Genomic DNA, 16,130 nt, shown 5'->3' with positions numbered 1-16,130 from the left:
GCCAATCCTGCACTATTTCAACACAAAAGTTGATCCATAAAATCTTTCATCTACAATCCTGTGAAAACATGTTTTTTCACAGGACTCTGTGCAGTCCTGAGCTCCCCATGAACCAGTAGCGTGTAGAACAACCTTTAGCAGCAATAAAATGAAGTCCCTTTCAGTATGACTTCATGAGTTGAAGTCATATGATTTATCAGTGACTAATTAGTGTCCCGCATCATGGAGCAACTTTGCCCCTCTCTTCGTTACAACTTTGTTGAATTTTGCAGGCACGGCTCTCTGAAGGTCCCACCGCAGCATTTCAGTCAGGCTGAGATTGCAGAACCTTGATTCTTTCCTTTTTCAGACATTATGTTGTAGATTTGCTGCTGTGCTTGTGGTCATTGCCCTGTTGCATTATGGGCAAGTTTTAACTGTTGGTAGATGACCTCACAACTCAATGAATGCAAGCTGCCCAGGTTCTTTAGCCACAAAACAAGCCAAAATCATGACCGCTCCACCACCGTGCCTAACAGCTGGTATGAGGAGCTGCTGTAGTGCTGATATGCTATGTTTGGTTTTTCCAAATGTTTCGCTGTGCATGGCTATAAATTTACACTTTGGTCACATCTGTCCAAGGACATTGTACCAGAATCTTTATGGTTTGTTCATTTAAAACTTTACAGACTTAATCTGAGCTGCCATGTTGTTTTTAGAGAGAAGAGGCTTTTTCCTGGAAACCCTTTCATATCTATTTAGTCCAGAGAAGTCTGTGATATGGCATTGCTCCAGACTAGCAACAAAATCTCTGCTTATATAGAGGTCCTCTATATGAAGATCAGATAATACAGGCATCTAATTATCCACACCTGGTTGCTATTTACCCTCTTAATTTCTACTGAAAACTGAGTTGCTTGTGAGCTACATAAGCAGCACAAATGAATTCAAAAGCACAAAAATAATCAAAATAAGCAACATCAGCTTCTAACATTTTTGTTATCAGTTAAATAATTATGGTTTTGTGGAATCAGTTAAGTCTCCACTTAAGCCATCTATGTCCACTGTGAGTGACCATCTTTGAACAGAGGCGGTGGTTTACGACACCAACTGTTTGCCATCTGTAATCCAGTTTTGAGTTCCCTCCCCTGACGCCTTAACGCCCACTCACATCCTGGGCCATCTGACCTCAGGAACTCGCATGATAAGGTGGGGCCAGGTTTCACAATGAGCTCACCCGAAACCCTGGCTGATTGGGACCCACACCCAGTTTCACACCTTGGCTCATGTGATTAGGTAGAGGATCATCAGGGGGTCCTTTGTCCCTCTTTGGGGGGATGCTCCCAGTAGGTTTAAATCTGGGACTCCCCACCATTTGACCTTAGAACTGAAGAAGCTTCTCGGATGAGAGGTGAAACGTCTTCAAGCAACTTAAAGAAGTCCAGACGCTTTTCTTTGCAAGCTCCTCTGACTACGATGACCTGGATGACTGAGAACCTTCACAGACTTAAGTCTCCACTGTTTTACCCATAGACTGTATATAAAGATGGATGTTTTCTCTGGCTCTGAAAAATGAAGCTAATGTGAAATTGGCTTAAGCTCTTTCTCAGTGCCAACAGGGGGAGACTGTGTTGATAATAGAAATAAGTTTGACTGTGTTGAAGCTCACTTCATAAACCCTATTAACACAATCTAAACTTTAACCCTGTAAAACTTGAATTGACAGGAAGTCCTTTTTCTTTTAATTAACATTTTCTTGACTAGCCACTTTTTTAAATTGGGAGATTAAATATTAATTTGCATATATGAGTTTTAACTTGTATTATATTTGCTATATCCAGAAGTTAATGCAATTTATTGCTTTAAAAGGTGGTGGGGGAGAGGGGGGGATTTGGCATTAAAGGGTTATTTATCTCACAATTGTAGAAAGAGGTCTCAGTCTCTACTTGCTGTTCTTTTTCTGGTGCAGCATGATGTTTGTTCAGTGACTTATGGTCCTGTTTAGTGTTGCTAGATAATGACTTGCATGTGTTATGGGGGGTGGGTTTTTTTGTACTGTAGTGCGCTGTCCCTCTGTTCCTGATTTTGGTACAGACCATTCATAACATTCTGTTTCCAAAGCCTTAGATGCCGATTCAAAACTCGAGGCTTCAAGCTGGGACTTCACTAACCGATGAACAACATTACTGAACACTGACTGCATCCACAGGCTATAAGTACTGTCCACGTTAAAATGTTAAATAATTTGTATAAGTTGCACAAAAATAAGGTTTGTGTCGTGCATTAACAATTGTGCAAGAATTGCCAAAGGTGCTTGTTTGTGTCAGCAGCTGAGAGTTACTTGCTGCACTTGCTGTAAATCTTGAATATTGGTTTTCTTTGCAGTAACTCTGATCTTTTTTAAAATTATTCAGATAAACAGAAGTATTTTTTCACAATATAAAGCAACTCATTCATATTTCTTTGAAATAATCCTACTTTACATCTGTAGATAAAACAATATACCATGTTGCTAAGGACCATTTCCTCAGCTTCTTGTAACATTTAACAGATTTAAGCTGTTAAGGCCTGAACATGCCACTAATTTAGAATTTGTAATGGATGAGCAATAGGGTGAATAGAGAAGTCTGAGTCCTGTGTCAGCAGGTGTTGTTCCTGTTATACCTAACAGCTTACTCAATAAACCAACCCTTCTACAGTGATAAGCAAATGCGAATGTCGTATATTTCTGCAGCTTTGGATGGGAGGCAACGAGGGAGCGGCCGCAGTTTCCACATACCTTCAGTTACATTCAACAGCATTTCTGCTGAGACAGAAACCAAACAGCTTCTACATAGCATAATAATAATTTTGAAGTGAGAAAAATAGAAGAGGTGCTAAATTAACGATAGATCCAGCTGTAATCTGTCCAACGGCTTACCGTCAGCATGGCTACAGTGGACTTCAAGACACTCACAACGCCGGTGGGCATTTTAAGGATACTGGCAGTGGTCTTAACCTGCATCTCCTTCAGCCTGGTGGCATCACTGGGCCACACTACTGTGTCCTTCTGGGTCTGGTGCATGTTCAGCTGGTGTTTCTGCTTCTGCATCACGTTCCTCGTGCTCCTCCTGGAACTGACAACTCTAAATACAAAACTGCCCATCTCCTGGGATGACTTCACTGCTGCATTTGCCATGTTGGCTACCCTGATGGTATGTGTCGATTTTTATTTTTTAATGATCATGATTACTGCCACAGAGACTTTGCTAAAGAAAATAAAAGTGTTTTAAGCTGAACTTAAATTTAAAGGTTTCATATGGCTCAAACTACTTTAAGTACAATTAAACCACTTCATGAAAAGGAGGCAGATTAACTATGTTTTTAGAGATAGACATATCAACAACACCCTAAATGATGAGTTTAAAAGTCCCATGGTAGAGCTTTATTTTTTTTGCAGCTTTATCAATAATCTATAACTAGTTAAACTGAGTGAAACACAAGAAATCAGTCAAAATGAACTCTGAGTAAAACAAATTCCACCCTTTCTTCCACACAGATGTTCACAGCAGCTGTTATCTATCCATATTTCTTCGTCTGCTCTAGCTGCGGCAGAGGTATCGGTGCCAGTGTCACTACCTGCTTGGCCTTCATCCTCTACGCCGTTGAGGTGGGGCTAACCCGGGCCAAACCTGGTGAGATCAGTGGATTCCTTTCCACAGTCCCAGGCCTCCTCAAGGTTTTAGAGGCCTTTGTGGCCTGCATCATCTTCATCTGCTTGGACATCACCTTTTACTCTAGCTTCCCAGGGCTCCAGTGGTGTGTTGCCGTCTACTCCATCTGCTTCATTTTTGCCCTCGTCGTCATCATTTTTACCATCGGCCGCCTGCTGTCTCTCTTCCCTGCGCCCTTCGACAAAGTCTTGACGGTGTGCAATGTGCTGGCAGTGCTGATGTACTTCACAGCTGTGGTCATTTGGCCATTTTACAGCTTTAGGAACAATATAGGCAACAATTTATACATAGTCATTACTGTGATGACCTGCTTGAACCTCATTGCTTACATTGTGGATACAGTTTACTCGTTTAAGCTCGTCTTCTTCGTCAGCAGAACATAGGTTGCAAAAAGTCAGCTTGAACTTATCTTTGATTGATTGATTGATTGTATGATAGTTATTTTTATAATGGTTTATGTCATTCTTTTACTGCAGATTTCATATTAATTAGAGTGGCTTTTTTTTTTCTTTACACGATTTTGCATTTTTTTGAAGCGTTAACGTAGCTGTGGTTGATTCAGAGTTTTTTTTTTATTCAGGTTTATGAGCCTGTAAAAGGACTGAGTAGGAAACTCATTCAGTGCAGGTTCTTACAAATCTCACCCTGATAAAGAACATTAAAATCCAGTCATTGTGGTTACTGAAGGTTATTGAACAAGCCTACATACCCATGTGGTTGTTTTAGCACCTCGGTAATAAAGTATGATAAGTAAATCTTAAATAAATACCATTTTCATGGTTTCATGGTTAAATACTGAACTCCCCTTTGAGAATGTTTGCAAAAGTGTGTCCAAGTGTGCATATCCTGCAATACTCACAGCTATGGGTTTCGAGCTAACAACTCCACTCCCTTTTTTCGATTATGGGCATGGAGTAAGTGAAAGAGAACAAAACAGAGCAGAGTTAAGAAAGTTTTTTCTTGTTGTAGTTTTTTTAAAAGGCAGTCTTTAGCTTTTAACCCTTTAAAGCCGGTCGGAGCAGGCACGCTCTGTTTTGCGTAACTACTTTTAAATCCCAGTAGCACTGCAACCACGTAAGCTAGCGCAATAATTTTTTTTGCATATGAAACCTGAGGAGTTGTACTTACATCTTATGCCATCAGCTTGTCCTCGGTCACAGTTTCCTTCCACATATAGCTTTGCAAAAACTGCATAAAAAGCACTTGCAGCAACAAAAACATAATATTCCAGAAACAGGCTTTGCCGATCCGATCAGCTGTTCGTAACACTTTCTAGTCCATCAGCGTGAACGCCCGAAACAGGAAGTGAAGTCATTTTGCGGAAATGTAGTTTTTTACCATCGGGGCCTTATGAGCCTATACTTGTGTTTTTAAAGGTTATGTTTGACTTTATGACTTTCTGTGTCGTTTCTGGGATGCTTAGGACTCAATATGCACTGCTGGAAATAGTTTATTTTGATGCATATGCTGCTTTTTTGCAAATTTGCATTATAATATTTATTTTCGTTTTTCCTGCAGTGTATAAAAATTGGTGTATTTCAAAAATAAAACTATGAAGACACTTAAAATAAATTTCCTGTGGTGGGAAACTATTTTGTGCAACTTTTTTGTATTTACAGTTTTGAGGGATAAGCCTCTTAAATTTCTCTAACTAGAAATATATGTTAAAAAAACAAAAACGATTTTAAATTTTTTTTGTAGTTTATTGCACTTTTTTGCAATTTATGTAATTACGATGCACTTAATGCAGACATATTATTAAAATTTGGGCTATAATGGTTGTATTGATGTATAGCAACTTGAAATGCTCCCAAAAATGGCTCCACAACATGTAAAAATATAATATAAGCTCTGGCGGACTTGGTTCTATGGTAGGTCTTAAAGGGTTAAAGAAAGAAGCTGCTTTGTTTTGTCCTAATGATTTAACTGCTGATGATGAGCTGAGCTGTCGAACTGCTCCTCATTTGTGTTTTCACAGGAAAAGAATTATTGGACGTTTACTGCCAGAAGATTTATTTATTCAATCCAAAGCTCTGAAGCCAATTGGAATAATAATCAGTAACCACTTTGCTGTTTGATTAGTCTACAATTGTTATGAGATGGCTGCGTGCAGGCAGGAGAAGGACCCAAAGTGCAGACCCCGGAGACAAAACTCAAACTCAAAACCGCTTTAATGTTAAACTCAAAAAAGTAACAAAACTGAGCATCCAAAAAATAAACTTACACTGACAGAACACACAGCTAGATAAACAGTAGATCGTGACAATGACAAACTGAAACACAGGGCTTAAATACATAGAGGGAGCAATCAGGGAATGGACAACAGGAGGGAAACACAGCTGGGGCAAATCAGAACTGACGAGACAAGGAAGCGTAAACTGAACACACTGAGATAAGACAGAGACCTTCAAAGTAAAACAGGAAACACATAACACAGACTGAACAAAAGACACAGACTCACATGCAGGCACTACAACAGAGGGAACAGAGATGTGGGACCAGGGAAGACACAGACACTGACTGGACACGGGGATATAGCAGACAGGGGAGACAGCAACTAAGGATTACACAGACACAAACCATAAGACATGACTCTAACGAAAACCCAAAGACTAGAAATTATAAATAATATAATAAACTCAAAACCCCTGGGTCAACGACCCAGGCATCCTAACAACAATGGTTCTGGTTATTCTTTCAGTAAACAGTGAAAAATGCTAAATGTTTTCAAGTGCACAGTTTAAACTGATTGAATTAGGAATTGTCCAAACAGTAAATAAAACATTATTTTTATAAATATTTTAAAGTTTTTAAAGATGAAGCACACCTTCACTCAGTGTCACAAAATAAAAAATTCCCTTAGTAAATCTATTACTTAAAGCAAAAGTACAGGATAAGTACTTTTCCATTTTGGTTTTCTTTTAATGGACCATTCGAACCATAAAAGCAGTTGCTCAAGGTTAGCCCAGTTTGTTTATCAGAGTATAAGTAATAAAACTGATAACCACTAGCATATATGGTTGAAGCGTAACCATTCACCCATCAGCAAATCGCATACAAAAATGGGAACAACTATGAAAAGTGATTGTATGTAGTAGTATGTAGTTTTGTGAGTAATGAGAGATATATTTTTTTTGTTAAAAAACGAAGAAGCTACAAAATGGAAGAACTGGAGAGGAAGAGACCACATGGGTCACATCCACATTCTGCATCTGCAGAATTAATGTGTGTGTTAAAGTACCGTAGTGATTGTGTGTTCTTTTAAATGTATTCTTATAAATGTACACTTTTCTCTGCTTCTTTGTTTTGTGGTTTGTTTAAAGTTTTCTTACATTTTAAATATTCATGCCATGAATGTTTAAGAAAATGAATCATATGATGTCCAATGTGTAAGTGTAAATGGAATAGTACTTATATAACAGCACTTATTATCTATTCTAACCCTCATTTATCCAACCTTTCACACACATTTGTACAAGCTCTTCATTCTATAGCACCTTTTGTAGCTTTCATGCTAACACTCACACGGATGCACCATGGAGGGAACTCAGGTCAGTGTCTTCAGTGCCTGAAATTTAAAAGCTCAATAACATAATTTAGTTGTTTTTATTCCATAAAAATGTCCCAAATTGCTCTCTTTTAACTACACAGAAGCAATAAATCAAGTCAACAAAACTATAGGAAAAAATGCATTTGTTTCTAGGATATGACCTACACCCCATCTCTATGCTGTACTGAGCTGGGTTTGTGCCAAAGACCAGAGTCCAGTGTGGGTTGCGAGGCTAACATGATAATGCGCATGAGTATCCAATCAATGGCGTGAAACAGGGGTCATAAACAGCTCAGATAAGCCCAGGATGCTCTGAGTGAATGTGCACCACCATTTGCGTTTCTGTTTCAAAGAACACTGTTGATCTTTGCCTTCATGGACATCTTTAGCTGCTATCATTTAAGCTGGTTTCAAAGTCAAAGGCTTGCTGTACACTGAGTACAGTAAACTGACTTGGAAAACCAAAGAATACTTCTTTTTTTTTAAGGTCAAAGACACTCATCCTGTCCAGACATGGTGAATGTAGATGTCCGATCCCTTACCCAGCCAGTGGGGATCGTGCGGATAATGGCAGCTATCCTCACTTGCATGTGTTTTAGCCTGGCGGGAGCGGCAGGAGATGGTTCATCTTCCTACTGGGCGTGGTGCATGTTCACTTGGTGCTTCTGCTTCTTCTTCACGTTTCTGATTGTCATCCTGGAGTTCACCACCGTCAACAGCAAAGTACCTTTCGCCTGGGATGACTTCACTACCGCCTTTGCAATGCTTGCGAGCCTCATGTGCCTGATCGTCTCCATCATCTACCCTACTTTTTTCACTTGCAAAACCTGCCACCGTGCTATCGGTGCCTCCGTGGTCTCCTGGGTTTGTTTTGCCACATATGCAGGTGAGGTGGTCTTAACACGCCTTTATCCTCGTGGGGAAACCAGCGGGTTCCTCTCCACGCTGCCGGGGATAATGAAGATGCTGGAGACCTTCATTGCCTGTCTCATCTTTGTGTCCCTGGATAGAAGCCAGTACACTGGTAATTCAGGACTCCAGTGGTGTGTGGCTGTGTACTCCTTGTGTTTTATCTTTTCCATCATCATAATCCTGCTCACCCTCGCACAGCTGACCTCCTACTTGCCGATCTCCTTCGACATGGTGGTGATTGTCTATAACATTTTGGCAGCAGTGATGTACACGACAGCTATGGTGATCTGGCCACTCTACAGTTTCTCTAACAACAAACAAAGACCCCCTAACTGTGGTCACTTCTGTCCCTGGGATCAGCTGGTGGTGGTCACCTTCATGACAATCTTTAACTTTATTGTTTACACCCTGGACACTATGTACTCGATACGTCTTGTGTTCTGCATCATGAATCGTGAAGACTAATATGAAACAAAACATGCTCTGTGTTTGCGTCACTCTTAATAGAACAAGGTTATAAAAGTGTTTCAATTTTTTATAAACTTGTGTTATACAGCTGCTGACCAAATAATGAATCCAATATAGTCTATTATAATCTAAAGTGCTGTCTTAAATAACTGCATGAAAGAAATGTAAAGTACCAAAACATACTCAGTTAATGATTAGATCTGCAGTATCATTGTCGTAAGATCTAAAAACAAAACAAATATCTGAGTGGAACTTTGGATCCTGAGGTGATTGAACAGTACAGGTAATAATGTTGAGGTCATCTATAGCTCTGCTGCGTCGTGTAGTCAAATTATATGCCAAATAAAGGTGGGTGTGTTCACATTCATCTTTTTACTTTGACAGTTGACATTTCACTGTATAATAAACAGGGTGGTTATTTTTCAAAAAAAATGAAGGCCAAGAGCAAAATGTTATTGATGCACTTTACTCTTGAGTATTAGCGTAAAGCCTGACTGATGTTATTTGTTTAGGCCGATACCGATATCTGCTGATTTAAAAAGTCTGATATCCAACATTGGATGATATAAATGTAAACAGATATCAGCCACTAACTGCACATTTGCTGTTTGTAGTTTATATACTTGTTTACATTCTGGCCAGTCAGCTGGTTGTTGTGTTTGTGGCAACTTTCCTGTTGCCAACAAGAAAGTTACTGAATGCCCTCTGCTGGTCAAACTTCTCGGCATGAAGACTCGTGTTGCATGGGTGCTTCTCCAGTCCCTTGGTTACTTTTTAATTTTCATTTACTGGCCAATATAAATGCCAGTACAGTCAGATCGACATTTAGATAACGGTATCTCCTTCAAAGGTAAAGGTTGATATTGTTACCTTCATGTAGAACCAAGTATCCTGCATAGAAAAGTGAAAGCAAAAGTCTAGTATCATTTTGTTTGTGCTGAACTACCTAAAAATGAACGTGTCCTAGTTTCAACAATAGTAATCTACAAACCAACGTATGACACTGACATGTACAGTATGTTCATCTTTTAGATCCAGTTAATAACAACTGTTTCCATGTTCCCAGACTTTCTGCTATTCGGGTGTGGTCACCTGAATTATAGAATAAAGATGACATTTTGTTCCCTAAATGTAAAGCCGGTGTTGCAGATAGATATATAATAAAACCAAAATCCTTTGTGTGCAGCACAAACAGGAAAGTATAAACACTGAAAGGCAAACAGACCTGTCACTGAGATGAGGCTGGAAGAAATGAGAGAAATACAGGGAAAGATTTTTTCTTTTTTTTTTCTAAAGGCGGAGATGAAGCAGAGACAGCAGTGAGACGGCAAGAAATTTCCAGACCTTGGTGGGATACGTGGGAAAGCCAAAAAAGAAAATGAAGTTGGATTTGTTGGAAGGTGTTTTCTTTCTTTTTTTTTCCCTTTCTTTCTTCTTTAGAGATGTGCTGGGCAGGCCTGGAAAGCCAGGAAGCAAAAAGTAGGACCTCAGTTAATTCTTTTAAAGCAGCTTCATCCAGATCTTACATGTAATCCCAAAGGTATTGTGCTGCCCGGTATACCAATCTGTGTGAGTGAGCTTGGGTCAAATAGAGTAAGTGAAGCATGGAAATTTAGCTTTTCTTCTCATGTCAGTCTGTCAGAAGGAAAGACCACATTTAAGTAAATCGTCTATATATGCCAGACGTGACAGTAAATTGGATTCTGTAAGGTGTGCTTTGATTTAGATTACCGAATGGACAACTCACGATCAACAGTTCACGAGTTTCTTCCACTTCAGGGGGGAAAAGAGGTATGAAAAAGTACACTGTACAACATATTCAAAATGTGCCTTCCTTATTAAAAGGAGTTGCAGTAAAAATTAAAAAAGTAAAAGCATCTATGTAAATAGGTGTTATGTTTAGTGTGGTTAAATCAACCAACTCTTTCTCCCTGTGTGTTTGCTCATTAAATATCAGCAGAGTGAGTGGTAATCATTAACTAGTTCTAACTTTTAGTTGGAATACTAAAGTAATACGGAAGAGAACAAAGAATTGATGATAACATAAAGCAACTGTTCAATTATTAAAGCACAAAACTACCATAGAAAACATAATGCAAAAGAATTTAACACAATCTTAAGCTGAATTATTATTTTGAAAAATGAAACAAACAGTATTAATAAGAAGCCTTATAGTGCAAAACGTGCACAGTGACCACATAAAAATACTCAGAATCATATACATTAAATTATTGAATCATAATTATTGATTTTTGGTGTGTATATATCTCTTTAATGTTGGAGTTACTGAGGTAGGTTTGTGCTCCATTTGCTTGTTGCTAGGGAACCAAGTGCATTCACCCCCAATTGGTTGGCTGTGGTTTCTGGATCAAATCAGTTGCAAAGAAGGTGGTGCACCAAAGAGATTGGTGTGGTTGTTAGTAGACTGCCATTCTTGGCTGTAGTTTATGCAACATGTTTCAAAATGTGCAACTTTTCCAGTTTCAAGTTAGCTTTTTATAGTTTCTCTCCTCCTCCTCCTCAGAGAGTAACTGGGCAGTGTTTGTACACAGGTCTGTCGCTTCCATTCAAACTGTCAGTGCAGAATAGCTTGTAACCAAAGAAATCACTGGAGGATTTTTCCTGACTGAGATTTCGGCAATCATTTTGCCCCTCAACTCACAACAGCCTAAAGCAACCACACAGTCAGGGAGGAGTCGGGGCCTGGGAGGGCTAATCATTTTTCAGGACAGATTGGTGCCATCCCATGCCGCCCTTCTGGATACATCCCTGCTTAATAACACTTTAAATCCCACGTGTTTACTAAGGTATAATAAATATTCTCAGTGTTGGGGAGTAACGGAATACATGTACCGCCGTTACGTATTTAAAGTACAAAATATGAGTAACTGTATTCCGTTACAGTTACTGTTTAAAAAGGTGGTATTTAGAAAACAGTTACTTTGTTGAAATAAATGGATTACACGGCGGTACTTCCCTGTTTCATATTGTGTCGGGTCAGGACTGTTTGGGTTTTGTTTGACAGCTACGTTCTGTTGTTCCAGGTGGCAGCGTTGCGGTTGCCATAGTTACAGGGTGACGCTCTCTCTCTGCGTGTTTCCTGGGTGAGAGAGGCCTTTTTGTTGTTGTTGTGCTAAGCTAATAGGCAGAATGCTACTGGTATAGCTCTAAAGAATGTAGCATCATAGGCAGTGTAGTCCGTGCTGCAGGGAGAATGGACTGCCAAACACGTTATGTGTCTGTGAGCGAGGGAGGGAGAAAAAGGAAAAGTAGGAGCTGTCATCGAGCAAAACCGGAGCTGGAAGCATGTAAATATAATAATAACCACTGCAGCCAAGAAGAGTGCCTGACGAGCCCAGTTGTAAGTAAGCTATTAAGACTCGACTGTACACCGTGTTCGTGTTTTCCTCCAAAAACAATAAGTTCGGTTGGAGCAGCCTTTCAACGCCTCTCTCTGTCTCTCGCTAGCAAAGTTGACCCAGACAACAAAGTAAAGCTAGTTTTTGGCTACGAGCCTGACACAGAACCCACCGTATTAGCCAGAGGTCCCTTTACTACGGTTCGGAGCCACGGACCTTCAGTAACAGTAATAAATCACAGCAATAGTACATTCATGTAGTTGTAAACAGCATGATAAGTAATCCAAAGTATTCAGAATACGTTACTCTCATTGAGTAACGTAACGGAATACGTTACAGAATACATTTTGGGGCATGTATTCTGTAATGGAATACATTTTTAAAGTAACCTTCCCAACACTGAATATTCTACACAATTCTTGCAACATTTGTATTGCTGTATTTGTCAGCTTCATTAAGTTGTTACTAAGGAGTTTTGGCTGTTGATGAATACATTTGTCACCAACACCTAAAGTGTGTTTCTTCTTCCTGGTCTCTATGCTGTTGTCCAGCTAATCTTTTCCTTACCGTGTAACCAATCACAGCAGACCCTGTATCTGGTTCTTCTTCTCTAGTTTCACCAAATGCAGCTCCTAAGGGATTTGAGTTCTCCTAATAAACTTCACCTTGACCTAATATTGTAAGATCTTTAACTCACATTATAAAGTCAGTGTTTTGTGAATAAGAACTAAATGACTAAATACAACCGAAGTGAACTGAATGGAAGCTGAATTAAATTACATTTAAATTTATGGCCAAAATATTGAACTGAAGACTACTCAAGGCACATATTTGATGCTTAAAAAAAGCAGTTGCTGTATCTTCATGCAGGTATTTTTTTTTCTTTCTTCATTTTTTTTTTGTCTCATGTGTCCAAAGAGACTGCAGCTGCAGATTCAAAATGCAGACATTTTACCACATGCACAGCCAAAATCCAATTACACAACACAAGAAATGTTCTCTTTTTATCAGCACTGAGGAGACACGTTTGAAAAAGACTGAAAAAAAACATCTGGAGGCTTGATGACTATGTTCAGCTTGAGATAGAGGTCAACTGATTGTCCGTCAGCGTGCATGTGACTGTTCAAAATTCTGGCTGTGAAAGAAGGCTGAAAGTCAGCAGTGTGAGTTAACACAGCATGTATGTTTAATGCAACTGGTGATCTGTATGTCCAGCTAATCTCGTAGGGCATGCTATTGCAAGAATATTTCATTCTGGGACTAACAAGGCAGAACAATCTGAACCACAATCTGATAAATAAACATTGGTACAGCCACAGAGAAAACTAATCTACGCACACGGTTTAGGCCGTACATTAATTTTAAGCAAAAAATCCAGGCCTACTCTATGTCAGCATGTCAGCAATAAAATTATGCTAACCCAGTTATTCGTGTGCAAGTAACATGGCCCAGCTGGTAGATTTGATTGTGGCAGATTTGTGTAAACCCGTGTGTGTGTATGTGTTCGCGTGAGGCATATTCTTCGTCACATCATCACCGAGCATTATTCAGATCAATCACTGCTATGCGGCCGTCACAGTGTTGTTCAGACAATAGCACAGAAATTCATTTGTCCCCATGCTGAACTTTCTAGACCGAATTGTTATGTGATTTATTGAATTATGTTCCCAACTAGATGTGAAAAAAACACGGTAATCTGTGTTTCAAAAGAGGTCCTTGAAAAAAGAGGTAAGAAGCGCCGGAGGTAGGTGCATCTGACAGGAAAGAGAAAGAAAAGACCATCAGAGCAGCAGATGAGAGGCTTCCTGTCCTGGAGAGGAAAGGGATGAACGTGCAGACCACCCCAGAGTCAAAGCAGAAAGTCAGCCTGAAAGTTTGCTAATGACTGAATGACTGAATTTTATTGTTGGGAATTACTCATCTTAACGTCAACTGACTCTGCTTTTTAAAGGGTTTTGTTAGAGGGGACACTTGCTCCTTTCCTTTCATACCAACCTGCAGTACATTCATCAAACTCTGAAAAGCAAAACCTTTCCACGGGCACAACCTCAATTGTTCCTTTTAACTTGCTTTCAAAGCTGCTTTATTTATACAGTTAAATTCAGACATCATTGTTTACCTCCTTCTTAATAATTATCACCAAATATAAAAGAAATACTATTTCTGCAGCACTTTTTGAAATCACAAAAACATAGAGCTTTAATAAGACTGAAACATGAGAATAATAACTACACCCACCTGCTGCTTTATTAGTTGTGCTTTCAGCTTGTACCTGGTTAGACCTCCTTTTTCCTTTACACATATCATAGATTCAACAAGCTGCCATACCAGCATGGTAGGATCACATAGTTGCTGCAGATTTGTCAGCTGTACATACATAATAAAAATCACCTGTTCCACCACATCCCAAAAGGGCTTGGAATGCTGATCAACATGATCAGCAATAATACTCAGGTAAGTTGTGGCATTTAAACAATGTGCAACTGGTACTAAATGGCCCAGAGTGCACTAATATCCTCTATACTACTACACCAACAACAACAACAACCTGAATTATAGGTGCAACATAGGATGGCTCATGTTGGTTGTGCCAACATGAAACCCCTTACCTTCGAGGTGTGGCACCTTGTGTGGTGTTCTGCTGCTGTAGCCTATATGCTTCACAGTTGCTCGTCTGCATACAACTAGATTTTTAACTTATTGTTGCCTTCCTATGAGCTCAGAGCAGTTTGCCCATTCTGCTTTGACCTCTGGCATCAACTTGCCCTTTTTGCGCAGTGAAATGCAGCTCATTGGATATTTCCTCTTTTTCAGACTTCTCAGCAAACTCAAGAGATGGTTGTGTAGAAAGTCCCAGCACATCAAACTCAAAGTCACTTAAATCACCTTTCTTCCCCATTCTGATGCTCAGTTTAAAACCCAGTAGGCTTTCTTGACCACATCTGCATTTCTAAATGTACTGATTTGCTGCCATGTGATTGGCTGATTAGATATTTTTGATAAACAACAGTTTAATGTGTACATCAAATTAAAGGCAGGTGACTGTAAATCAAATACCACAACTAAAGTGTAAAAAAATAACTTTACTTCTTTTTAAAGCAGATTTGGAGACACTTCTGTCTTTAAAATGTCGGGGAACACAGACTTGTGTATTTTGTTAAACAACTTGAGTCAGTTCAGTTTAGCCATGGCTTATTCATTCATTTAATATTTCTCTCTTACATACACACCTCTCTGCAGAGGTTATTCTGAGCTGCTTCCTTTTTGTGTAGATCCTTCAATTCTCCAGGGGGGAAGATGAATGCAGGCTGACACTGTCTCTCCAGTAAAAGCCAAACGATGCCTAAATGCTTAGTGACATGTCTCGTTTTAGAAATTGGTTGTTGCATCCAAAACTAGTGTCCCGACAAGTTATAATTATCATTGTCAAACTGGCTTATTTTGATAATACAATCTAGCCTTTCAGTCTTTCCTAATTAACTCCTCTAATTTGCCCTTCAGGGTAAAGTATAAAGGGGCTTTTGTTAGAAGGAATATTAAGCACTGCTATTATTAGCATAATGAGAAAGGGAACATGGACCTGTGTTCAGATCCTCTCAAACTATGCGATTTGTAAAGGCTCGAAAAAATATAGGGTTTGACGCCTGCGTGGTTGACAAGCAGTGGAAGAAGGTGATGTTATGAGCTACAGAATTTAATAAATATCACTACACTGTCCACTTCATGGAAGATGTTTATTTTAATAAGTGAAACCAGTAGTAAATTTTAGTGCTTAAACTGGTAGTAGTAGTAAAACAGGTCTTATCTTTGATCATAAAATATTCAAACTTCCCCAAAACTTCAGCTCTGGCTCATATCATATATAAAACTACTTTATTACTAACCCACTGCACCGTGGACAGAGACAATGTTATCCTGTCTTCCTCCTCTCACTCCAACTGGTTGTGAGAGATGGCCTCGCCCCTCCCTGAGCCTGGTTGTGCTGCAGGTATCTTCCTGTTAAAAGGGAGTTTTTCCTTCCTACTTTCACCAAAGTCCTTGCTCATAGGAGGTCACTCTGCTTCCTGACATTGGACCCACATTGAACTCATGGACTGAACATACACACAACCACAACCACCAATAACTGAACACACACACATTTGACCA

At 39.4% G+C, this 16,130-nt stretch overlaps 2 protein-coding genes across 2 annotated transcripts; both read left to right on the top strand.

The window, feature by feature from the left end:
• The first annotated feature begins 2,440 nt into the window (after positions 1-2,440).
• Positions 2,441-5,695, top strand: LOC146520229 (myeloid-associated differentiation marker-like). Its single transcript, XM_085157905.1, has 3 exons — positions 2,441-3,173; positions 3,518-4,676; positions 5,568-5,695. The coding sequence occupies exons 1-2, from the start codon at positions 2,907-2,909 to the stop codon at positions 4,073-4,075; spliced, it is 825 nt and encodes a 274-aa protein (XP_085014031.1). The 5' UTR covers positions 2,441-2,906; the 3' UTR covers positions 4,076-4,676; positions 5,568-5,695.
• A 3-nt stretch (positions 5,696-5,698) lies between these two features.
• LOC146520228 (myeloid-associated differentiation marker homolog) lies at positions 5,699-11,441 on the top strand. The gene has a single exon (XM_085157904.1). The coding sequence runs from the start codon at positions 7,756-7,758 to the stop codon at positions 8,617-8,619; it is 864 nt and encodes a 287-aa protein (XP_085014030.1). The 5' UTR covers positions 5,699-7,755; the 3' UTR covers positions 8,620-11,441.
• The last annotated feature ends 4,689 nt before the right edge of the window (positions 11,442-16,130 follow it).

Source organism: Neolamprologus multifasciatus, chromosome 4 (genome assembly GCF_963576455.1).
Source record: "Neolamprologus multifasciatus chromosome 4, fNeoMul1.2, whole genome shotgun sequence".
Lineage (NCBI taxonomy): Eukaryota > Metazoa > Chordata > Actinopteri > Cichliformes > Cichlidae > Neolamprologus > Neolamprologus multifasciatus.
Note: the sequence above shows the minus strand (reverse complement) of the source record. Positions and strands in the feature narration are given on the sequence as shown.